The following is a 23,394-nucleotide window of genomic DNA, read 5'->3' as shown; positions in this document are numbered from 1 at the left end:
CTCCAACACGCACAACACCTCATGAGACTGCATACAAGCACACAGGAAAATAATATACAATGAGTACAACAAATACAAGAAGATTTCAGAGCAGTTTATTTCTTTCTTCGGGAAGCACAGCATGACATGATCAGAATGATATTAGAATGAACAAAATCCACCGTCACCCAGCAAGTCAAGAAACATAACACATTCATATCTGTTTCTAAATGAATGCTTTCCCTCATTAAATGTGAAACATCAGCTTTATTACCGCAAAGGAAAAACAGTTTTGTATGAAAAACTTATTTCAGAAAGAAAAATAAGCAACGACAAAACTTTAAAAAATTCAGAATAGAAGTGGCTTGTTCATTTCAATGCTTGTTATTTTCCCAGGTGCCAGGAGACTGGTTCCTCATAACTCTCACTTACTCCATTACACATGTCGTATGCATTTAGAGCGCTTACTTCCTTTTGTATATCAGATCCGACGAAACTTCAGTATGAACCCACATCTATTCTTGGCGAACAAATAATAATCAGATCATAACTGCTGTATAATTTTAGTCATGTATTATGGTTTTAATTAAATGTAGTATGTAAACCAAGTTTACTGGATGATTTCAGGGGTGGGACTCTCTTGTGATGAAAAAAAAGGAAATCCCTTTTTTTCTGGGGCTCCCCCAAATTTGTTTTAAATGGTACATTAAAATCTGTGCAATCTGGTGCATTCTGAGACTAAAATTCAACTCGTTTGGATCAGCTAAAAAAGACATTCTCTTCGCGGAAAAGTCCCACCCCTGATGATTTACACATAGATACATGTGTATTGGATCCCACAAACTGTCTCGCTCTTATTATTTACCTTGGCTGCAAGAACGCCATTAGAAACTAGTTCTCAGATCACCAGCTAGTTTTTTTTGTACAGATTGAAAAGCATGTGTGATGGCTGTGTGAATCTAGCTCCCATTTAAAGGGACTGATATCCAGAACATTTGTAGCAAACCCATGCTGGTGACTTACAGTGAAGATAAACTGGAAAGTTGATGGCCACATCAAGATAGCTGCAAATACCAATGACCTATTGTTGTATGAACAACATTTCTAGAGAATCACTAGATTCTTCTTCTGCGTTCGTGGGCTGAAACTCCCACGTACACTCGTGTTTTTTGCACGAGGAATTTTACGTGTATGACCGTTTTTTACCCCGCCATTTAGGCAGCCATACGCCGTTTTCGGAGGAAGCATGCTGGGTATTTTTGTGTTTCTATAACCCACCGAACTCTGACATGGATTACAGGATCTTTTTAGATGAAGCTAATGTGTTCCCGATTACACAACCCCAATTTACTGACAGAACAAATGATGCAACGTTAAGCTCTCACAAAAACACACTTGTTACCATGTAAACCACTGGGCTGACCATCTCAGATCTGACCAGACTCTTACAGGGGAAACCACTGGGCTGACCATCTCAGATCTGACCAGGCTCTTACAGGGGAAACCACTGGGCTGACCATCTCAGATCTGACCAGGCTCTTACAGGGGAAACCACTGGGCTGACCATCTCAGATCTGACCAGGCTCTTACAGGGGAAACCACTGGGCTGACCATCTCAGATCTGACCAGGCTCTTACAGGGGAAACCACTGGACTGGCCATCTCAGATCTGACCAGGCTCTTACACTTTTACAGGGGAAACCACTGGGCTGACCATCTCAGATCTGACCAGGCTCTTACACTTTTACAGGGGAAACCACTGGGCTGACCATCTCAGATCTGACCAGGCTCTTACACTTTTACAGGGGAAACCACTGGGCTGACCATCTCAGATCTGACCAGGCTCTTACAGGGGAAACCACTGGACTGGCCATCTCAGATCTGACCAGGCTCTTACAGGGGAAACCACTGGGCTGACCATCTCAGATCTGACCAGGCTCTTACAGGGGATAAGGCAATCCCTCCTCTTGGACACACACCAACCAGCGGCTTCAAACAAATGAATTAGGGCGGTGATGTAGCTCAGTCGGTAGCGCGCTGGATTTGTATCCAGTTGGCCGCTGTCAGCATGAGTCGTCGTCCCCACGTTCGGCGAGAGATTTATTTCTCAGAGTCAACTTTGTGTGCAGACTCTCTTCGGTGTCCGAACACCCCCCGTGTGTACACGCAAACACAAGACCAAGTGCGCACAAAAAAGATCCTGTAATCCATGTCAGAGTTCGATGGGTTATAGAAACACGAAAATACCCAGCATGCTTCCTCCGAAAACAGCGTATGGCTGCCTAAATGGCGGGGTAAAAAACGGTCATACACGTAAAATTCCACTCGTGCAAAAAACACGAGTGTACGTGGGAGTTTCAGCCCACGAACGCAGAAGAAGAAGAAGAAGAAAGAAATGAATTCATACAAAAATCCTACTCTGCAGAGAAAGCAGACCGAATGTTGATTATGGGTATGTGTCCCAGTGGAGAGATAGTCTTACACCACATACAAACCGGACCAGATCTGAGATAATGAGCAGCGCTGTTTTCACGGAAAGGAGTGTGCCATTAAATCAATCTGGTATGAAAGATTGTTTGTATGAGGCTCTGTAATGGCACGCTCAAAGATTGATAAAATACAAAGTCCAAATATGAGGCTCTGTAATGGCACGCTCAAAGATTGATAAAATACAAAGTCCAAATATGAGGCTCTGTAATGGCACGCTCAAAGATTGATAAAATACAAAGTCCAAATTTCAAATCAATAACACAGTAACACAGTGACAGACAGATAGATAGACACACACACACACACACACACACACACACACACACACACACACACAGAAAGTTGAAAGAGAAGAGAGGGTGAGGGCTGTACAAGGCTGGGTAGAACAGTCACAACCATCAGAATGGAATGAAGCAAGTAAGACGAATACACTTTTCACACAACTTCAACAGAGAGACTTATCAAACATGGAAAAGACAGCAACAATACCCCCCACCCCAAAATTCTCTCCAGGATTTCAGTTTCAGAATATCAGAGTACGACGGAAAGCTGATTGCATTTAAATAGAAGCATCGAACTACAGGGGAAAGCTTGATCACATTGAAAATAAAGAATGTGTGACATTTGAAGAAAAAGAAATGGGGTAGAAAAAAGAGCAATATTAGGACATAGTTCTCAGCCAGCACCGACTTAGCCTGTACAAAATACTGAAAGCAATGGACGAAAGTTATTGCACACAAAACTGATAATGATTTGCGTTATTTTTTAACACAACTATTCATGTGTACATTATTCATTATTCAAGCAACAGAAACAACAACAACAACAAAATAATAATAAGCCCAACAATCAACACACAAATGAAACACTCAGGTTTCACATGGAATGACGGCTGAAGTTTAGCTTCACAAATGTCATTGAATCATTATTCTTCAGGCAATTAAGTCAAAGAAATACAGACAAGTACGTTGTTGAAAACAGAATCTACTACTTGTGAACACACTCGTACATGAATGAATGAGAGACAATAACAAACAACAAAATTTTTAAAAATTAACAAAACAAAATCAAGCAGAACCAATGGACAAGTGATTAAGATCCTTAATATAATAATAATAATAATAATACGAATATTTATAACGCGCACATATCTCACCAACAGGCGACTCAAGGCGCACATACACTCATTCACACTCACGGAGACTTAAAGTCACCGACACACACACACACACCATGGTCGAACGGACCTGCCCTGGCGATCACCTTTCAAGCAACCACCCCAAAGGATCACAGACGAGTTTGTTTTCCACATCAAACACCTGTCTATAACAGTCCCTTGGGTGGTATTTATTGACAGGTTTGACTGTATGTCTTTGGCGGCCGGGTAGCTCAGGTGGTAGAGCACTGGACTTGTGATCGAAAGGTCGCTGGTTCGAATCCGGGCCGGGACGGACACGGGTCAACTTTATGTGCAGACCCAGAGACGGTATCCATCTCCCATCCCCGTGTCACCACAATAGCACGTTAAAGATCTTGGTCATTCTACCATAAGTGCGGATGGCTGATACCACCTAAACACGCATACATCAAAAGCCGTGAGGGCGTAAAAACTCGAATCGTATAAACCAATTCATGTCCAATATAGGCAATTAAGACCTGACATAAGCCCCTTAAAATTTACTATGTCTTAACCTTCGCCGGTGGTCGTGGGTCCGTGTGGACCCAGAAGGGTGTTTAATTGCAAATATCTCTTAAACTAGTTGGAATTTTTTAATGAGCTTTTAAGAATGCCTCAGGCACCTAAAAAGCTCTTATGTCCTAAAATTCCAGCGAGAAGTAATAAAAATAAAAAGAGGTCATATTTAGACTACAAACATCGTGGGGCCGTGCGGACCCATGTTTTTCAAAGACGGAAATGAGAAGCATGGTCCGCACGGCCCCACGATGACTTCCGTGCGTAGTCGATAACCCGGACGGGCGAAGGTTAATCATTTTCACCTGTACACCTTTCTCTGGAAACGGTCAAACACATCTCTACCAGAAAACACATTGCTAACAGAAAAAAACAAAAACATATATGTCAATCAATCCATACTAATTTACACATATCACCATTAAATCTTTGTACGTGTACACAATAATAGTCATGAACATTGTTACTCAAAAACATTGCATTATAAACATCTTATCATTATGTTCATCAACCCGATCACCTTAATCAAAACAAATCACAGTCTGGTACTTCTACCCTAGTGTTCTCCTGCCCGTGCAAACGGTGACAAGGATTAACATAACACTTCATTAACTTTTTATCTCATTAACACGCTAACAGCAAAGCACCCTGGAGCTTGGAGTTTGTGCTTTGGACGAAAGAATTTCAATTAAATATTCACACACAAAATTTCAAGTAAGTATACTCTCTCAAAACACACACACACACTGTGGAATTAAACTATTGGGAAAAGAAGATGTACCATTACGTTCTGAGAAGAAAAGAACCTGGTTACAAGTTATTTCCAACAAAATAGAACAGAAATATGATTACAAGATTATTCTCTGAATAAATATTCAAATGAGGTTAAAAGATAACTTTCTGAAGAAAAAGAAAGCACAACAACATTATTCTCTGAGCAAAAACAAAACCATCATAAGATTATTTTCTAACATAGGAGAACTGATTACAAGGTTATCTTTTGGAGAAATGAAAAACTGGTCACAACCTTAAAAACATCGGTTTATTCACCAACATGCACACTTGATACCAATAAGCAGGCAGTAAATCTCTGTTACGACATTATCAACATAGAATGAAAGACAGTAGTTGTCAACACCTCGCATACCAAGATACACACAACAACAGCTTCAAAGAAATGTCTTGCCAACATATTCAGGACAAGATAGCAAGTCCACAAATAAAACAGCTCTTATCTGACGAATTACAATTCAGCTGTATCACTTATCAAATCCTGGATTATTGCAACTTATCCAGATCTAACCGACATGACCAGAAGCAACACCAGACTGATGTAACTGATCTGACAGCATTCTAGAAAATGCTGTCAATTCATTGGAATATTCACAAGCATATAGAACACGATCAAGAAATAATCAGTCTCGTCCGCATCATTCTACAGACGCACTCACAAACACATAACTTCATATTCATTCATTCTGTCTGTCTGTCTGACCGTCCATCTTACCGTCTCTCTTTTTCACACATACACCTTGGGGTAGTCCGTCAAATTGTTTTCGACTTGCAGTTGGCTGTGAAGTCCAAGTCTAGAGCGGCAAGGTGATTAAATTTACACACATACACAAACGCATACATCAACACACATAACCAAACCCTCTCTGTAACTTCTATCACCAATTACTTTTCAATAGCAAACAAACACCCAAAAAACTTCATATTTATAACAGCCTTGACGCCGTTTTCAAAACAATGTTCTACAGCACACTCATGGGTTTCACAGATAAAAAGAAAAGTTTAACATACTTTTTTTCAAAAAGGAGGTACCAAAAACAGCATCATTAAACTGATCTGATAGGACACATTTTTGGAATTTAACTCAAAAACTTGTCCTCTATGACACCGTTTATGGAAAAATAACTCTCCCTAGCAGTATTTCAATGGACCAACGGCAAGTCTTCTGTTGCAAGAAAGCTCTCGGAACGACCACTAAATTCAGGGAAAGCTCCCTTCACGACACAATTTCCAGGAAATCTCTCTCCAGCAGCTCTTCGACAAACTGGCGGCAAGTTTTCTGTTGGGTCTCTGGTTCTAGTTTGGACTCCAGCTTCTCTGGCGCCGACACGGACTTGGTCATGCCTGATGCCGGAACCTGCAGTGCGCTGGCGGACTTGGCTTTCTGCTGGCCGGCGGACTGTTTCTTGGCGTGGGTGGCGGCGGACTTTTCGGACTGCTGGAGACAGAGGGTGTTGAAGAAGGGTTGGAGGTCGGCGACGGAGCGAAGCTGGCCCATGGTCAGTAGAGGTCGGCCCGGTGTGATGCGCAGAATGGGCGCTTGGCGGTTCAGCTGCACACATCATGCTATCTTGTCAGTACAGTGCTGGTTTCCGTAGTACAGTGAAACCCTCCATTTTAAGACTCCCTCCATTTTAAGACCTTGTTTTCTCACATTTTCTGTTCTTAACCTGTGTACATGTACCCCCATTTGAAGACTCCCTCCTTTTAAAGGCCTGATCTTCTCATAATGTTGGAGGTCCTATCAGGGGGGTTCCACTGTACTCACACAATAACAGGAATGACAATCTAACACAGATGACTACATTAAAAGCACAAAATGTTATCCAAATAACTTTGCCGGACTGCAGACAAACGAATGAACTTACAGCCACAGAAACCGACAGGTAACATTACCGAGTTGCATGCAGGGTGAGGGCTTCTGCTGATTCAAAACTTTTCAGGAGGGAAGTTTTTAACTCAGATTCTAAAGAAACATTTTTGATGAGTACTGTTGAAGAAGATTGTGAGATACATCTGCCTGTCTGATATCTTACACGATATCAGGCCTTCTACCAAAAGATATTTGATAAAGGGTGAGAGCGATGTTTTAAATCATTGCCAGAGCAATGGTTGAAAATATACTCCGAAATCAGGGGTGAAAAAAAGCTGTATGAGTGGCTAACCCTTGAGTTAAGCAGTCTGGCAAGTCCAATAAAGTCATGAAAAACGCTGTATGAGTGGCTAACCCTTGAGTTACGCAGTCTGGCAAGTCCAATAAAGTCATGAAAAACGCTGTATGAGTGGCTAACCCTTGAGTTAAGCAGTCTGGCAAGTCTAATAAAGTCATGAAAAACGGGTGTAAGTATGTAGAAATGAAGGGAAAAAAAGTGTAGGAGTTATACTAACCCTTGTGTTGAGCAGTCTGGCCAGTCTGACGATGTGCGGGGTGAAGCGGGGCTGGTCTTTCTGTTTGGGCGTGTTGTCGTCGCTGTGTCCTCGCTTCTCCTCGCCTGCCGTCCCCACAAACGCCCACCGATACCTTCACATGAGAATATGACAAGATGAAAACATTTGTTTATTCACAAGACAAATGCAAATGCACACAGACAGACACACACACACCATGCATGCACACACAGACAGACACACACACACCATGCATGCACACACAGACAGACACACACACACCATGCATGCACACACTCACACGTGCACTAACCCACCTATCCCCCCCACACACACACACACACATCACACACACACACACACACCCATACACCAAAATGAACTGGTCTGAGTTGATATGGGGTTTTCTTTTAGTCTCAAAGCGCACTGCTTACAGGTGTTCAATAGGTCTGAAAACAGATTTGCCTGAACATTCATTTTTCTGAACTTTTCCCCCCAAAAATCAGTCATTCCTTCTTCCTCGCACAGCTGGATCTGCAGCATCACAACATGGGCAGTCATGACCACACACTGCCTGAGGTCCAGACAGACAGGCAAGATACAATGTCACACAACATCATACAGTAGAAATAACCCCCTTTTAAGAGACACACACACACACACACTCATGCACAAACACACCCAATACCCCCCTCATTTAAGATCCCCTCCATTTTAAAACCTTGCTTTTTCACATTTTCTGTCCAGAACCTCTGTAAATCTGACTCTATTTCAAGTTTCCCTCCTTTCTAAGGCCTGATTTTCTGTCCAGAACCTCTGTAACTCTATTTCAAGTGTCCCTCCTTTCTAAGGTATGATTTTCTGTCCAGAACCTCTGTAACTGTAACTCTATTTCAAGTGTCCCTCCTTTCTAAGGCATGATTTTCTGTCCAGAACCTTTGTAACTCTATTTCAAGTTTCCCACCTTTCTAGGGCCTGATTTTCTCTCCAGAACCTCTGTAACTCTATTTCAAGTGTCCCTCCTTTCTACGGCCTGATTTTCTGTCCAGAACCTCTGTAACTCTATTTCAAGTGTCCCTCCTTTCTACGGCCTGATTTTCTGTCCAGAACCTCTGTAACTCTATTTCAAGTGTCCCTCCTTTCTACGGCCTGATTTTCTGTCCAGAACCTCTGTAACTCTATTTCAAGTGTCCCTCCTTTCTACGGCCTGATTTTCTCAGACTTTTGGAGGTCTTAGAAGGGAGGTTCCACTGTATAGTCAAACGTCTTTTACACTCACAGCTGAAACTGCGGCACGGCGTCGGCAGGCATGACCAGACACAAGTCAAGCAGTCGGCAGACAGACAGGTAGAGGCTGAGCCAGCTGGGGTTGTTGTGAGCGTTCAGTCCGTTGCCCAGGTGAGCCCAGCTGGAGTCCAGCGCTGCGATACGCTGCAACTGTGTCCTGAAAACACACAACGGTGTAGGCTTTGTGGGTACACCGCTCTTCACAAACATGTACACAATGGGTTGACCTGTCTAAGACCTCATGTAACACACCTCAAGTGTAAAAGACACACACACAGCTAGATGTACAAATACAAAACACACATACATTATGTGCTTGCACACACACATACACACACACCCACGTACATACGTACATATGCACGCAGGCGCACACACACACATCCACATACATATGTACGTATGCACACGCACGCGCACACACACACAAAACACACACACTAAACACACACACAAGCACACACACACACATATACTCTAAGACACACACTCAAACACACAAAAATACAAACACATACACACACACACACACACACACACACACACACACACACACACACACAAACACACACACACACAAACACACTCACACAAACACACACACACACACACACACACACACACACACACACACAAACACACACACACACAACCTACCCCTCATCTCTCCCAACCCCACTTCCGCTATGGAAGACAAGGGAAGAAATTAAGTGATAACACTTTTTGATAGATAACTGCAAGTGTTTGGGAAGAAGAAGAATTCAGAGAGAAGATGATTTTAGATCTCGTGTCACACTTGTACACATGTCTCATGTTGCAATTACCTCAACAGTCAGCTGGTGTGCAGTGTATTCCGGGTGCTCCCAGTGCAGGATGGGAAGGGGTGTGATTTTTATTCTCAAAAAAAAAAGTAAATGTTAAGGGGCTTATTGTCCGTCAGGTCTTAATTGCCTATATTGAACATGAATTGGTTTTTTCGATTCGAGTTTTACGCCCTCACGGCTATTTGATGTTTGCGTGTTTAGGTGGTATCAGCCATCTGCACTTATGGTAGAATGACCAAGATCTTTAACGTGCCATTGTGGTGACACGGGGGTGGGAGATGGATACCAACTCTGGGTCTGCACATAAAGTTGACCCGTGTCCGTCCCGGCCCGGATTCGAACCAGCGACCTCTCGATCACAAGTCCAATGCTCTACCACCTGAGCTACCCGGGCCCCCGATTATTCTCAAGAAGTATTTGAGTTCATTTGTATGTTTTTACAGTGGAACCTCTAAAATAAATCCAAGAAAATTAGATCTTAAAAAGGAGGGAGTCTTAAATTGGGGGTACATTTCCAGGTTTTGAAGAGAAAATATAAGAAAACAGGGTCTTAAAAGGGGGTTCCACTGTACTGATCTTTTATGTTGAATCTGAATTTGTTGACATCTCTTTTCTTGCGCGCATACATTTAACCACTGTAGGTCACATTTCAGCTCATTTGACTGTAGAAGGGTACTGCAGGTTTTCAATGTATGCTAAGCAGAAACATACTGGATGTTGTGATTTGTTCCTGTAAATGTAATATATACCGCTAGTGTAATCCCTCAACACGAGGAGGGCTGCATTGTTGTAAAAAAAAAGCAACTATTGTTGCTTATACCATTACCCTCATGGTAAATAATCATCTTATCTCATCTCATCTTATCATCTCATCTTATCATATTCACAATAGCTGATTTTTAGAAATAACCCTGTTGGGTTTGTATGGGTTGTGAAAGAGTGAATGCCCTTGCTTTTCCTCGGACAAATAACTTCACACGTGCTCCTGTCCACGTGTTTCCGACACACCCCTGCCTAGTGATTGGCCCCTCCAATGTTTGTACAAGGTTTTGACACACCCCTGCCTAGTGATTGGCCCTTCCAATGTTTGTTCAAGGTTTTGACACACCCCTGCCTAGTGATTGGCCCCTCCAATGTTTGTACACGGTTTTGACACACCCCTGCCTAGTGATTGGCCCCTCCAATGTTTGTACAAGGTTTTGATACACCCCTGCCGAGTGATTGGCCCCTCCAATATTTGTACAAGGTTTTGCAAGAAAAGCTCACTCTTCCACCACCCATACAATTTTACCTGACAGAATTATTTCCAAAAAACGTCTATTGATGAAAACAGAAGATACATCTTAGCTGTTGTTCCTTCTTTCTGGTTCTTTTCCCTATTGTATTAGAACAATCGTCTATTGATGAAAACAGAAGATACATCTTAGCTGTTGTTCCTTCTTTCTGGTTCTTTTCCCTATTGTATTGGAACAATCGTCTATTGATGAAAACAGAAGATACATCTTAGCTGTTGTTCCTTCTTTCTGGTTCTTTTCCCTATTGTATTGGAACAATCATCTATTGATGAAAACAGAAGATAAATCTTAGCTGTTGTTCCTTCTTTCTGGTTCTTTTCCCTATTGTATTGGAACAATCGTCTATTGATGAAAACAGAAGATACATCTTAGCTGTTGTTCCTTCTTTCTGGTTCTTTTCCCTATTGTATTAGAACAATCGTCTATTGATGAAAACAGAAGATACATCTTAGCTGTTGTTCCTTCTTTCTGGTTCTTTTCCCTATTGTATTGGAACAATCGTCTATTGATGAAAACAGAAGATACATCTTAGCTGTTGTTCCTTCTTTCTGGTTCTTTTCCCTATTGTATTGGAACAATCGTCTATTGATGAAAACAGAAGATAAATCTTAGCTGTTGTTCCTTCTTTCTGGTTCTTTTCCCTATTGTATTGGAACAATCGTCTATTGATGAAAACAGAAGATACATCTTAGCTGTTGTTCCTTCTTTCTGGTTCTTTTCCCTATTGTATTAGAACAATCGTCTATTGATGAAAACAGACGATACATCTTAGCTGTTGTTCCTTCTTTCTGGTTCTTTTCCCTATTGTATTGGAACAATCGTCTATTGATGAAAACAGAAGATACATCTTAGCTGTTGTTCCTTCTTTCTGGTTCTTTTCCCTATTGTATTGGAACAATCGTCTATTGATGAAAACAGAAGATACATCTTGGCTGTTGTTCCTTCTTTCTGGTTCTTTTCCCTTTTGTATTGGAACAATCGTCTATTGATGAAAACAGAAGATACAGCTTAGCTGTTGTTCCTTCTTTCTGGTTCTTTTCCCTTTTGTATTGGAACAATCGTCTATTCATGAAAACAGAAGATACAGCTTAGCTGTTGTTCCTTCTTTCTGGTTCTTTTCCCTATTGTATTGGAACAATCGTCTATTGATGAAAACAGAAGATACCTCTTAGCTGTTGTTCCTTCTTTCTGGTTCTTTTCCCTATTGTATTGGAACAATCGTCTATTGATGAAAACAGAAGATACATCTTAGCTGTTGTTCCTTCTTTCTGGTTCTTTTCCCTATTGTATTGGAACAATCGTCTATTGATGAAAACAGAAGATACATCTTGGCTGTTGTTCCTTCTTTCTGGTTCTTTTCCCTTTTGTATTGGAACAATCGTCTATTGATGAAAACAGAAGATACAGCTTAGCTGTTGTTCCTTCTTTCTGGTTCTTTTCCCTTTTGTATTGGAACAATCGTCTATTCATGAAAACAGAAGATACATCTTAGCTGTTGTTCCTTCTTTCTGGTTCTTTTCCCTATTGTATTGGAACAATCGTCTATTGATGAAAACAGAAGATACCTCTTAGCTGTTGTTCCTTCTTTCTGGTTCTTTTCCCTATTGTATTGGAACAATCGTCTATTGATGAAAACAGAAGATACATCTTAGCTGTTGTTCCTTCTTTCTGGTTCTTTTCCCTATTGTATTGGAACAATCGTCTATTGATGAAAACAGAAGATACAGCTTAGCTGTTGTTCCTTCTTTCTGGTTCTTTTCCCTTTTGTATTGGAAAAATCGTCTATTGATGAAAACAGAAGATACAGCTTAGCTGTTGTTCCTTCTTTCTGGTTCTTTTCCCTTTTGTATTGGAACAATCGTCTATTCATGAAAACAGAAGATACATCTTAGCTGTTGTTCCTTCTTTCTGGTTCTTTTCCCTATTGTATTGGAACAATCGTCTATTGATGAAAACAGAAGATACATCTTGGCTGTTGTTCGTTCTTTCTGGTCCTTTTTTCTTGGTATTGGAACAATTGTCTATTGATGAAAACAGAAGATACATCTTGGCTGCTGTTCGTTCTTTCTGGTCCTTTTTCCTTTGTATTGATCCGTATAACCTGACAGTGAGATGGTGGATGTGCAGGGATGGCCAAGTCTCACAAATTTAACTTGCCAGCCGGGCCAGTAACTTCAACAATTTAGTCACTAGCCCGGCAGAAGTTTTGCTGGCCCGGTACATACCACAGTTGATCTGCAGTGTTTATCCCCGAGTACGCTAGTATTAGGGCTCAGCAGACTTTAATCGTGTGTCTGTGTGTGTGTCTGTGTCTTTCTCCACTTAACAGCTTATTGCTGGGAAACTACTGGGCGCAGTTCGTTCAAAAGTTGATACACTAAGTTGATAATAGGTCCGATTGATCGTATTAAAACTTCATAATGTTACCTGGGACCTAAATGCGAAATAAACCACAAAAACGACTTGGCCGTAGGAGGAGTTCACACCGGCGGGGCAACACGCAGCCATTGAGCTGAGAGAACAGCCGAACGCGTCACACAAAAATACGTCATGACAAAGTTACACGCAAAGCGAAAGAGACTTTGACGTCATTTACTTTTGTTCGGAATTTTCCGTCTGTTCCTAGCTTGTCAGTGAAGACCTGACGTGAGCCAGTCTGAAGAGTACTCGGGTCCAGCGCGAGCGTTTTTTATATGGCTTGAAAACCCGATATTACATACAACCAAAATGGTTGCATTTGACCAGAATTTTCATTGGCCAGCGGGGAAAGTTGCCAGGCGGTTTCTACTAGCCCGGCGGGTTTTTTACTCGCCCCTGGCGACCGGGCGGACGATTTGGCCATCCCTGATGTGTATGGGGGAAGAGAGAGGATCGAGGTACGTAAATAATCTGACACTTTTCCCACTGTGTACACTGAGCAAAAGGAAAACGATGTAATGCGCAATGTGATTATGAAGCAAGTACCTAGCTGGCACACAGTCTGAAGAATAACACAGACGTAAACCAAACAGGTTCTTTTCTACATCAAACTATCCATGAAGCGGATTCAAGCTAGCAATGTACATCAATGTACCCTGCTTCTTAAGTCTAGAAAATCAATGCAAGCTAAACAGAAACTGTCTGCAATTAACTAACATTGGTTCCCCATTTTACTGCTGCCATAAAGAATGAAAATGATGTTATTCAGGCATGCAGATAACTTTCAAGAAGAAATATTTGAAAAGAACAATTCTAAACATTAAAAAACAAAAACATCTCGATTTACCTCCAACCCCCACCTACTTTAATGAAATATGAAGAAGAGATTTATAGCTGATTGCACACCACAATTTATCAACACCTAGTCTGTAACATTTTCTTTACCAGTTCAACACTACCAGTAGACAACAGTCTGTGTTTTTCATGTTGATGGCTTTTCTAAATCCGATGCATTGCAAAAATCCTATGCATTGCAATACCAGGAATAAAACCTAATCGTGAGATTTCCACGGTAACTGATGAACTTCACCACAAGAATCAGTTGACAGTTGGATTCAAAAATGACATAGAAATTGTCTATTAATCTTAATCTAACATTATAGATATCATTAACACACCACAAAAAATAAATAATAAAATGGGGGTGGGGGGGGGGGGGGCGGGTGGAGAAGCAAGGTACCAAACACCACGGAGTGATTAGAAACAAGTCATCCCCTTTTCCAGTCGATAAACATCAAAGTCATTTCAACTCACTCTCTCTGCTTTCATCATCAACTTAGACGCATTCATTCTACCAATTCTTCCTGGACCGTACTGTTCTCAACACCACAAAAGCTCACTACATTCTTGTTTAAACATCTGATGGTTGTAAATTAGAAGGGTGGGGGGCTGAGTGAATTAACCTCTTTTTTCTAACTGATCAACTCTGCAGCATTAAAACAAGCAACTGCTAATTAAGCATACATTTGTTTCAAGTGAATTTCTAAAGCAAATGTGCAAAGAATATTGTTCTCTCAAGAAAATAATGAGCTGTGTTAAGTTTTTAAAAGCAACGCTTCCTTCATATAGAAGTATTCTTCTTCTACTAATTGCTTCCAAACTCATCAGTATGTTATTTTTCTCAAATGTTCATGATCTTTGTTGAAAGCATGCACCTGTAATTTACATTAGTGTGACTTTGGGCAAATCTATACCCCTTGGGAATAAGTGTAAGCATTCTAATTAGTGTGACTGCAGGAATAGAAAGTTGTAAGGCAAACAGTGTGATTTCACATAGATATGGAGTCTGTGGTTTGTGTATCGAAGAGTAAGTGTGAATAGACAATGAATGTTCATAGAGTGAATAATTATCAAGTAAGCGGTCAATATGTTAAAGAAGTATACTGCTACTAGATCCTTGTTTTGAGTGGGGACTGTAGATGCATACAATGAATATTCATACAATGAATAATTACTAAGCAAGATCTCAATCTGTTAAAGAAGCATAACTGCTACTAGATCGTTGTTTTGAGTGGGGACTACACACAATGAATATTCATAGATTGAATAATTATTAATTTAGCAAGCGGTCAATCTGTTAAAGAAGCATAACGGCTACTTTAATAGATTTTTTTTGAGTGGGGATTGTGGATTCACATGCTCTACATTTCACGTGGCCGTACACGACAAAATGCAAACAATTCTTTGGTAAAATCACACATGACAGTTGCGCTGTCTCTGAAAATCATGCACTGACTGTAACATCAACTAATCAATTTCTTGCTGGCAGTGTAGCAAATGCAATCACAGGGATAAGACTTGGAAGAAGAACAAAATTGATAAAAATCAGGAGACAAAAAAACCCACACGATTGGGAACAGAAAACAGACGAAATAAATCAAAATGTTTGGGTTCAACAATTTACCAGCACCACCAAAAGGCAAAACGACAAAATAAAAATGAAACTTTAACTGAAAACAAGAAAACACAACCCATAAAAACGACGTGGCTTCACAGAGATCTGCATTCAAATTTCAAAAACAGGATTGTAACTCTGAGAAAAGCGTTACCGATTCAAAGCACTGTAAGCAAATGAAAACAGATCAAGTTTCACAATTTCACATTATTCAAACAGTAAAAGTAAAACACAGTTCACCAGTACTTTGGTAGGTTCGTGCAAAAAAAATGGCATACACAATCCCCAAACGTTGCAATTTTGTAAACGGCACAACATCCAACATTCTATATGCAAGAAGGAAGTCTAGAGAACACACACACAAACACATGTCTAGCAAACGTCCGTGCTGGGAATGACGATCAACAGCAGACTATGATACGGACAGTTAACACGCCAAGAACCAGACGCTCCAGTGGTCAACGATACGGACACAGAGAGTAGGAATGCTAGTGAAAGGTGGTGGGTTTACCTTGAGCGGGTCCGGATGTACTGACTGAGGAAATAATATAGGTAAATTGCTCGATGTTATCCATTACCAGTTTGAAAGACAATACTTACGACTGAGAAACAAAGGGAAGTAAGCGCTCTAAATGCATACGAACACGCAACTTTCATCCCCATCTCATGACTTAGTAGACTGAGGAGTTCAGAAAATTGCTCTATGTTATCCATTACCATTTTCAAAGACAATACTTTTGACTCAGCAATCTGACAAACCAAGGGAAGTAAGCACTACACATGCAAAGGACATGTGTATTACAAAACTGAGAGTAATGGGGAACCAGTCTCCTGGCATTTCAGAGAATAACAAGCAGCGAAATGAACAAGAGACGTTCATCCTCATTTCATGAATTAGTGGACTGAGGAGATAAAAAAAAGCTCTTTGTTATCCATAACCATTTTCAAAGGACAAGATTTAGAAACTAAATGACTGGAGAAATAATACAAGCAATTGTTCTACTCCGCACCATCTATTACCATTGTGAAAGTCAAAATTAACAGGCATGGGAATTCCAAAATAGAAAAACTCTGAAAAGAGGCCGAAGGTCCAGGGGAACGAATTTTAGCATTTTAGACCAATATTTTGATAGTTCTCGTTTAAGCAAATAATGGACAGAGAGACAATAGTATACATATAATTTAATTTACCCTTTTTTTTTGCCGCGGCCAATTTCTTATTTTCGCTGAAACGTAATTTCCTTTTCTCCGAAATCCACAATTTCGCGGACAATTCCCATGCCTGATTAAAGATCATCCTGTCAGACTACTTCTCCACAGATTCAAGATGTATTCGTTGGCCTTAAAAAGTCAGGCAACGTATCAGTCCTACAGCCCCATCAATATTCTTCACAGTTAGGATATGAAGACACAGAGGACAGAATATTACATGGGCTGGCAGAAAGACAATATTGTTGAGACAAACGTCAGGTAACCGTCTGCCAAATCTTACTTTCTACTGTCTTTAAGAGCACGCATAAGCATATAATTACATGTAGGCAGTACAGTGGAACCCCCCTTAGTACAGTGGAACCCTCCTTAGTACAGTGGAACCCCCTTAGTACAATGGAACCCCCTTAGTACAGTGGAACCCCCTTAGTACAGTGGAACCCCCTTAGTACAGTGGAACCCCCCCTTAGTACAATGGAACCCCCTTAGTACAGTGGAACCCCCTTAGTACAGTGGAACCCCCTTAGTACAGTTGAACCCCCTTAGTACAGTGGAAGCCCCTTAGTACAGTGGAACCCCCTTAGTACAGTGGAACCTCCTTAGTACAGTGGAACCCCCTTAGTACAGTGGAACCCCCTTAGTACAGTGGAACCCCCCTTAGTACAGTGGAACCCCCCTTAGTACAGTGGAACCCCCCTTAGTACAGTGGAACCTCCCTTAGTACAGTGGAACCCCCTTAGTACAGTGGAACCCCCTTAGTACAGTGGAACCCCCTTAGTACAGTGGAACCCCCTTAGTACAGTGGAACCCCCTTAGTACAGTGGAACCCCCTTAGTACAGTGGAACCCCCCTTAGTACAGTGGAACCTCCTTAGTACAGTGGAACCCCCTTAGTACAGTGGAACCCCCCTTAGTACAGTAGAACCTCCCTTAGTACAGTGGAACCCCCTTAGTATAGTGGAACCCCCCCTTAGTACAGTGGAACCCCCTTAGTACAGTGGAACCCCCTTAGTACAGTGGAACCCCCCTTAGTACAGTAGAACCCCCCTTAGTACAGTGGAACCCCCCTTAGTACAGTGGAACCCCCTTAGTACAGTGGAACCCCCTTAGTACAGTGGAACCTCCCTTAGTACAGTGGAACCCCCTTAGTACAGTGGAACCCCCCTAGTACAGTGGAACCCCCCTTAGTACAGTAGAACCCCCCTTAGTACAGTGGAACCCCCCTAGTACAGTGGAACCCCCTTAGTACAGTGGAACCCCCTTAGTACAGTGGAACCCCCTTAGTACAGTGGAACCCCCCTTAGTACAGTGGAACCCCCTTAGTACAGTGGAACCCCCTTAGTACAGTGGAACCCCCCTTAGTACAGTAGAACCTCCCTTAGTACAGTGGAACCCCCTTAGTACAGTGGAACCCCCTTAGTACAGTGGAACCCCCTTAGTACAGTGGAACCCCCTTAGTACAGTGGAACCCCCTTAGTACAGTGGAACCCCCTTAGTACAGTGGAACCCCCTTAGTACAGTGGAACCCCCTTAGTACAGTGGAACCCCCTTAGTACAGTGGAACCCCCCCCCTTAGTACAGTGGAACCCCCCCTTAGTACAGTGGAACCCCCTTAGTACAGTGGAACCCCCTTAGTACAGTGGAACCCCCTTAGTACAGTGGAACCCCCTTAGTACAGTGGAACCCCCTTAGTACAGTGGAACCCCCTTAGTACAGTGGAACCCCCTTAGTACAGTGGAACCCCCTTAGTACAGTGGAACCCCCTTAGTACAGTGGAACCTCCCTTAGTACAGTGGAACCCCCCCTTAGTACAGTGGAACCCCCTTAGTACAGTGGAACCCCCTTAGTACAGTGGAACCCCCTTAGTACAGTGGAACCCCCCCTAGTACAGTGGAACCCCCTTAGTACAGTGGAACCCCCTTAGTACAGTGGAACCCCCTTAGTACAGTTGAACCCCCCCTAGTACAGTGGAACCCCCTTAGTACAGTGGAACCCCCTTAGTACAGTGGAACCCCCCCTTAGTACAGTGGAACCCCCTTAGTACAGTGGAACCCCCTTAGTACAGTGGAACCCCCCCTTAGTACAGTGGAACCCCCTTAGTACAGTGGAACCCCCTTAGTACAGTGGAACCCCCTTAGTACAGTGGAACCCCCCTTAGTACAGTGGAACCCCCTTAGTACAGTGGAACCCCCTTAGTACAGTGGAACCCCCTTAGTACAGTGGAACCCCCCCTAGTACAGTGGAACCCCCTTAGTACAGTGGAACCCCCTTAGTACAGTGGAACCCCCTTAGTACAGTGGAACCCCCCTTCCAAGACCTCAAAAAGTCTGAGAACATGGGGTCTTAAAAAGGAGGGAGTCTTTAAAATGGAGGTTGTTTTACAGAGGTTAAGAACAGAAAGTCAAGGTCTTAAAAAGGAGGGAGTCTTAAATCTGAGGGTCTTAAAAGGGGGTTCCACTGTATTGTTATTTGAAATTCTTCAATGACATTTGTTTCTTCTCTTCTTCGTTCATGGGCTGAAACTCCCACATTCACATTTTTTGCACAAGTGGGATTTTACGTGTATGACCGTTTTTACCCCGCCACTCAGGCAGCCATACGCCGCTTTCGACAGAAGACATTTGTTTAATGCAAAGGGCGCAGAGAGTGACTGATGGTGTGAGTGCACGGCAAGGCATGTTCAACCAGCTAAGTGGACAACACAGAATGGAACACACACACACGCAGATATCAGCTAGGGTTACTACGTGCAATCCTTTTACACACTCACTTGAACTCATCGGTTTCTGTGGACAGCTCTTGCTCTATCTGAAGAAACACTTGCACCTGTACACACAATTCACAATTGTCAATAACAAAGCAATTTAATAACAAATTACACATCTTTCTGAAATGAAAGCGGATACATACTTGCAAGACACAGATCGAGAACTTGATTCTAACTTGCTGAATAAAATGTTAAACCTAGGTTTCAAATCAAATCAAATCAAATCAAATCAAATCAAAAGCAAATAAGATCAGATCCAATTAATGTTATTATCTCGGGCATGAAAAATGACACTGGCGGTTTTCATTTCACCTTTAGTGACACAAGCGTAAAAACAGCCAGAGCACAATGTACATTGCTAAACACACCTTTGACGATTTCAAACACCATCTTTCTTCCCAGAACAAAACTAACTGATACTAATATAAAAATAAAACACTCTCTTTCTTCCCAGAGCAGAAATAAATTCTTCTCCTTCTTCGTTCAAGGGCTGAAACTCCCACGGTATGACCGTTTTTAGCCTGCCACGTGGGCAGCCATACGCCGCTTTCAGGGGAAGCAGAAAAAACCTGATACTGATGTAAACAAGTTCAAACACTACCTTATTCTCGGCAGAGTAGAATTAACTAACTGATACTGATCTAAACAAGTTCAAACACAAGCTAATTCTGGGCAGAGCAGAACTAAGTGACACTGACCATCTCGGTGATGATGGTCGGCCATAGAGAGGTGAGGTGTACCGGTGACATGCGCAGGATCAGCACACGGAAACACAGGAACACCTGGGTCATCACCGTCGGTACCTGAGGCAGTCGCAGACTCTCCGCCAGTCTCTCTGTCAACAAAAACATGTCGACGTTGTCGTGCAATTTTGGCATAAGGCCACAAAAAAAAATAGGTCTGTTTACGGTAACCCGACCGACCCTGTTTTTTTCGCGCGACCCTAGACTTTTTTTGGCATTCGGGGGGAAAAAAAAGAAAGAAAAAAATCTTTTGGTTTTTTTTGCAAAATAACGTAAAAATATGGTTTTTTGGGAGAAAAAAAAAAATAAATAAAATAAAAAAAAAAATCCCGACCTACCGACCCTATTTTTTTGGCCTATGTTACCGTAAACAGACCTATTTTTTTTTTTTTTGGCCTAACCTGTTCGCTGCCAGCCAATATCTGTATACAAAGCATTCCCGTATTTACCTGAACTGACAACTTACAATGTGCCCTGGAGGTATAAATGAATACACCATACACGCACACACTGTGTGTTTGTTGTTGTTCTTATTTTGTCGTACTTTGAACGGTTTGTTGTGGTCAGCCGAGGTCCTACAGGCAGTGAAAGGGTTAAACAGATTTTTAGGAGAAGGACAAAACTGATTATTTTCATTATGAAACAGTGTTTATATTTGTTCCTGGTATAGATAGAAAGATAAAAGAATGTTAAAACATGCATTGTCAATCGTATCTAAGAATTTTTCAAGGAGAATGATTTACTTAGTCTAAAGCTCAAAAACATCAAATGCACAAAGAATCGCTTTACACCAAAATTCCACAATGACATCGATGTCCTACGTAAGTGACACAGAAAAGGTAGGAGGAACAATGAACACATGAAAGAAAGAAGAAACAAGAAATAAAAAGGATAACGAACAAACAAGCGAAGAGGAAAAGGACAGAAATGAAGACCAGACTGAATCCAAGTACCACAGGAACAAACAGACATTGTTTGCAAATACATCTCACAGATATCCGTGTCAGTGAAATACACGCATTAGCAAATGTTGTTTGTTTGTTTGTTTGCTTAACGCCCAGCCGACCACGAAGGGCCATATCAGGGCGGTGCTGCTTTGACATATAACGTGCGCCACACACAAGACAGAAGTCGCAGCACAGGCTTCATGTCTCACCCAGTCACATTATTCTGACACCGGACCAACCAGTCCTAGCACTAACCCCATAATGCCAGACGCCAGGCGGAGCAGCCACTAGATTGCAAATTTTAAAGTCTTAGGTATGACCCGGCCGGGGTTCGAACCCACGACCTCCCGATCACGGGGCGGACGCCTTACCACTAGGCCAACCGTGCCGGTTACGCATTAGCAAAGACTACCAATAAAATAAGACTATCAAAGACAACAGTTATAGTATTCTGTTTGTTTTTCCTCTCATTGTGTCCGTCTTTCTGGTTTTCTTCCTTCCTGTTTTCTCTCATCCCACTTGCAGCCCCAGAAAGAAGTGTACCGGTACCTCCACTAATTTGAGGAGAAGTCTTCTTTTAACTTGAATTGTACAACTGACCCTGAATTTCTGGCATGTTTCGCTGGTACTGGTCGGGAGGAGAACAGAAGATGGCAAAGGAAAGACGTTTCAACATCTGCGCACGCAGTTCAAACTCCTGTTCCTTGCTGCTGAACAGGTTGAGAGAACCGCTCTGTGTCATCGACACTCGGCCTGAAACATGTCACAGTCACAACATGAGATAAACAAGAAATATTTCACCCAAACGTTACAGAAACAACCAGTGATGGCGCTAGTATTTTTTCAAACCAGTACGCAAACTTTTATGATGCAAACAGTCCAGGAAAAAACGGTAGGCTGGTCATTGGAACCAGTAAGAGTCCAACTCAGAGTACTGGTTTTGTTGTTTTACCAGCAAAAAAAACCCAGTAGTTCAAAAATCAACTGGAAGGTTATACCGGCTGCCATTTTTGTTTCGGTATTTTCTCATTTCAACCGGTAAAATACCGGTAATTACCGGTTAACGGCAATACTGAACAACTCATAGCAAACATAAGATAAAACATCTGTGCATGAAGTTCAAACTCCTAGTTCCTTGCTGCTGAACAAGTTGAGAGATCTGCTTAAGGTCATTGACACTTGGCCTGTAACATGTCACAGGCACAACACAGAGTAAAGATGAGCTCTTTTAATGACACGTTACAGCAACAACAATACATGTGCTCAAACTCTGTTCTTTACTGCTGAACAAGTTCAGATAACCATTCTGTGACATGGATACTCAAACTCTGTTCTTTACTGCTGAACAAGTTCAGATAACCATTCTGTGTCATGGGTACTCAAACTCTGTTCTTTACTGCTGAACAAGTTCAGATAACCATTCTGTGTCATGGATACTCAAACTCTGTTCTTTACTGCTGAACAAGTTCAGATAACCATTCTGTGTCATGGATACTCAAACTCTGTTCTTTACTGCTGAACAAGTTCAGATAACCATTCTGTGTCATGGATACTCAAACTCTGTTCTTTACTGCTGAACAAGTTCAGATAACCATTCTGTGTCATGGATACTCAAACTCTGTTCTTTACTGCTGAACAAGTTCAGATAACCATTCTGTGTCATGAATACTCAAACTCTGTTCTTTACTGCTGAACAAGTTCAGATAACCATTCTGTGTCATGGATACTCAACCTGCAACTCATTAAGGCACAACGCACAGTGAACAAGAGATGTACAGTGGAGTCCAGCTATAACGAACCTGGGTATAACAAAATCCCGCTTTTAACGAACTGCCATTGATTTCCCGGCAGACAGCCTTCTATTTCTTACTTGTTACTTTCAGGCTACAACGAACCTTTTGAACTCATTTGCATAACGAACCCCTCTTATAACAAACACGTTTTCATCGTGTCGCGTGCATGCACGTTTGCATGTTTAGTTTTTCACATAAAAACTTTGGCCACACAACACAGCACTCACAGAACACCAATGTAAATAAATGAAAGTATTTAATAGTTCCCAGTTGGGTGAAATATGGGGGTGACGATGGATGGAACAATGAAAGGGTT

The 23,394-nt window shown here is 41.8% G+C and overlaps 1 protein-coding gene across 2 annotated transcripts in view; it reads right to left on the bottom strand.

Annotated features, from left to right (window-relative positions):
* Positions 1-79: 79 nt before the first annotated feature.
* Positions 80-23,394, bottom strand: part of LOC138961564 (protein DOP1A-like) — a 63,633-nt gene continuing 40,318 nt past the window's right edge. Inside the window, exons 26-32 of one of the 2 annotated variants that reach the window (XM_070333228.1) lie at positions 21,886-22,038; positions 20,294-20,430; positions 19,599-19,654; positions 16,132-16,155; positions 8,621-8,785; positions 7,342-7,474; positions 80-6,505 (exon numbers count right to left, since the gene is read on the bottom strand). In XM_070333228.1, the coding sequence (XP_070189329.1) occupies positions 6,170-6,505; positions 7,342-7,474; positions 8,621-8,785; positions 16,132-16,155; positions 19,599-19,654; positions 20,294-20,430; positions 21,886-22,038 (1,004 nt within the window). In that variant the 3' untranslated portion in view covers positions 80-6,169. The remainder of the gene's footprint in view (positions 6,506-7,341; positions 7,475-8,620; positions 8,786-16,131; positions 16,156-19,598; positions 19,655-20,293; positions 20,431-21,885; positions 22,039-23,394) is intronic. The other variant, XM_070333229.1, reaches the window with a different exon arrangement.

Source organism: Littorina saxatilis, linkage group LG3 (assembly GCF_037325665.1).
Source record: "Littorina saxatilis isolate snail1 linkage group LG3, US_GU_Lsax_2.0, whole genome shotgun sequence".
Lineage (NCBI taxonomy): Eukaryota > Metazoa > Mollusca > Gastropoda > Littorinimorpha > Littorinidae > Littorina > Littorina saxatilis.
The sequence above is the reverse complement of the archived record's forward strand: the minus strand, read 5'-3'. Positions and strand labels throughout refer to the sequence as shown.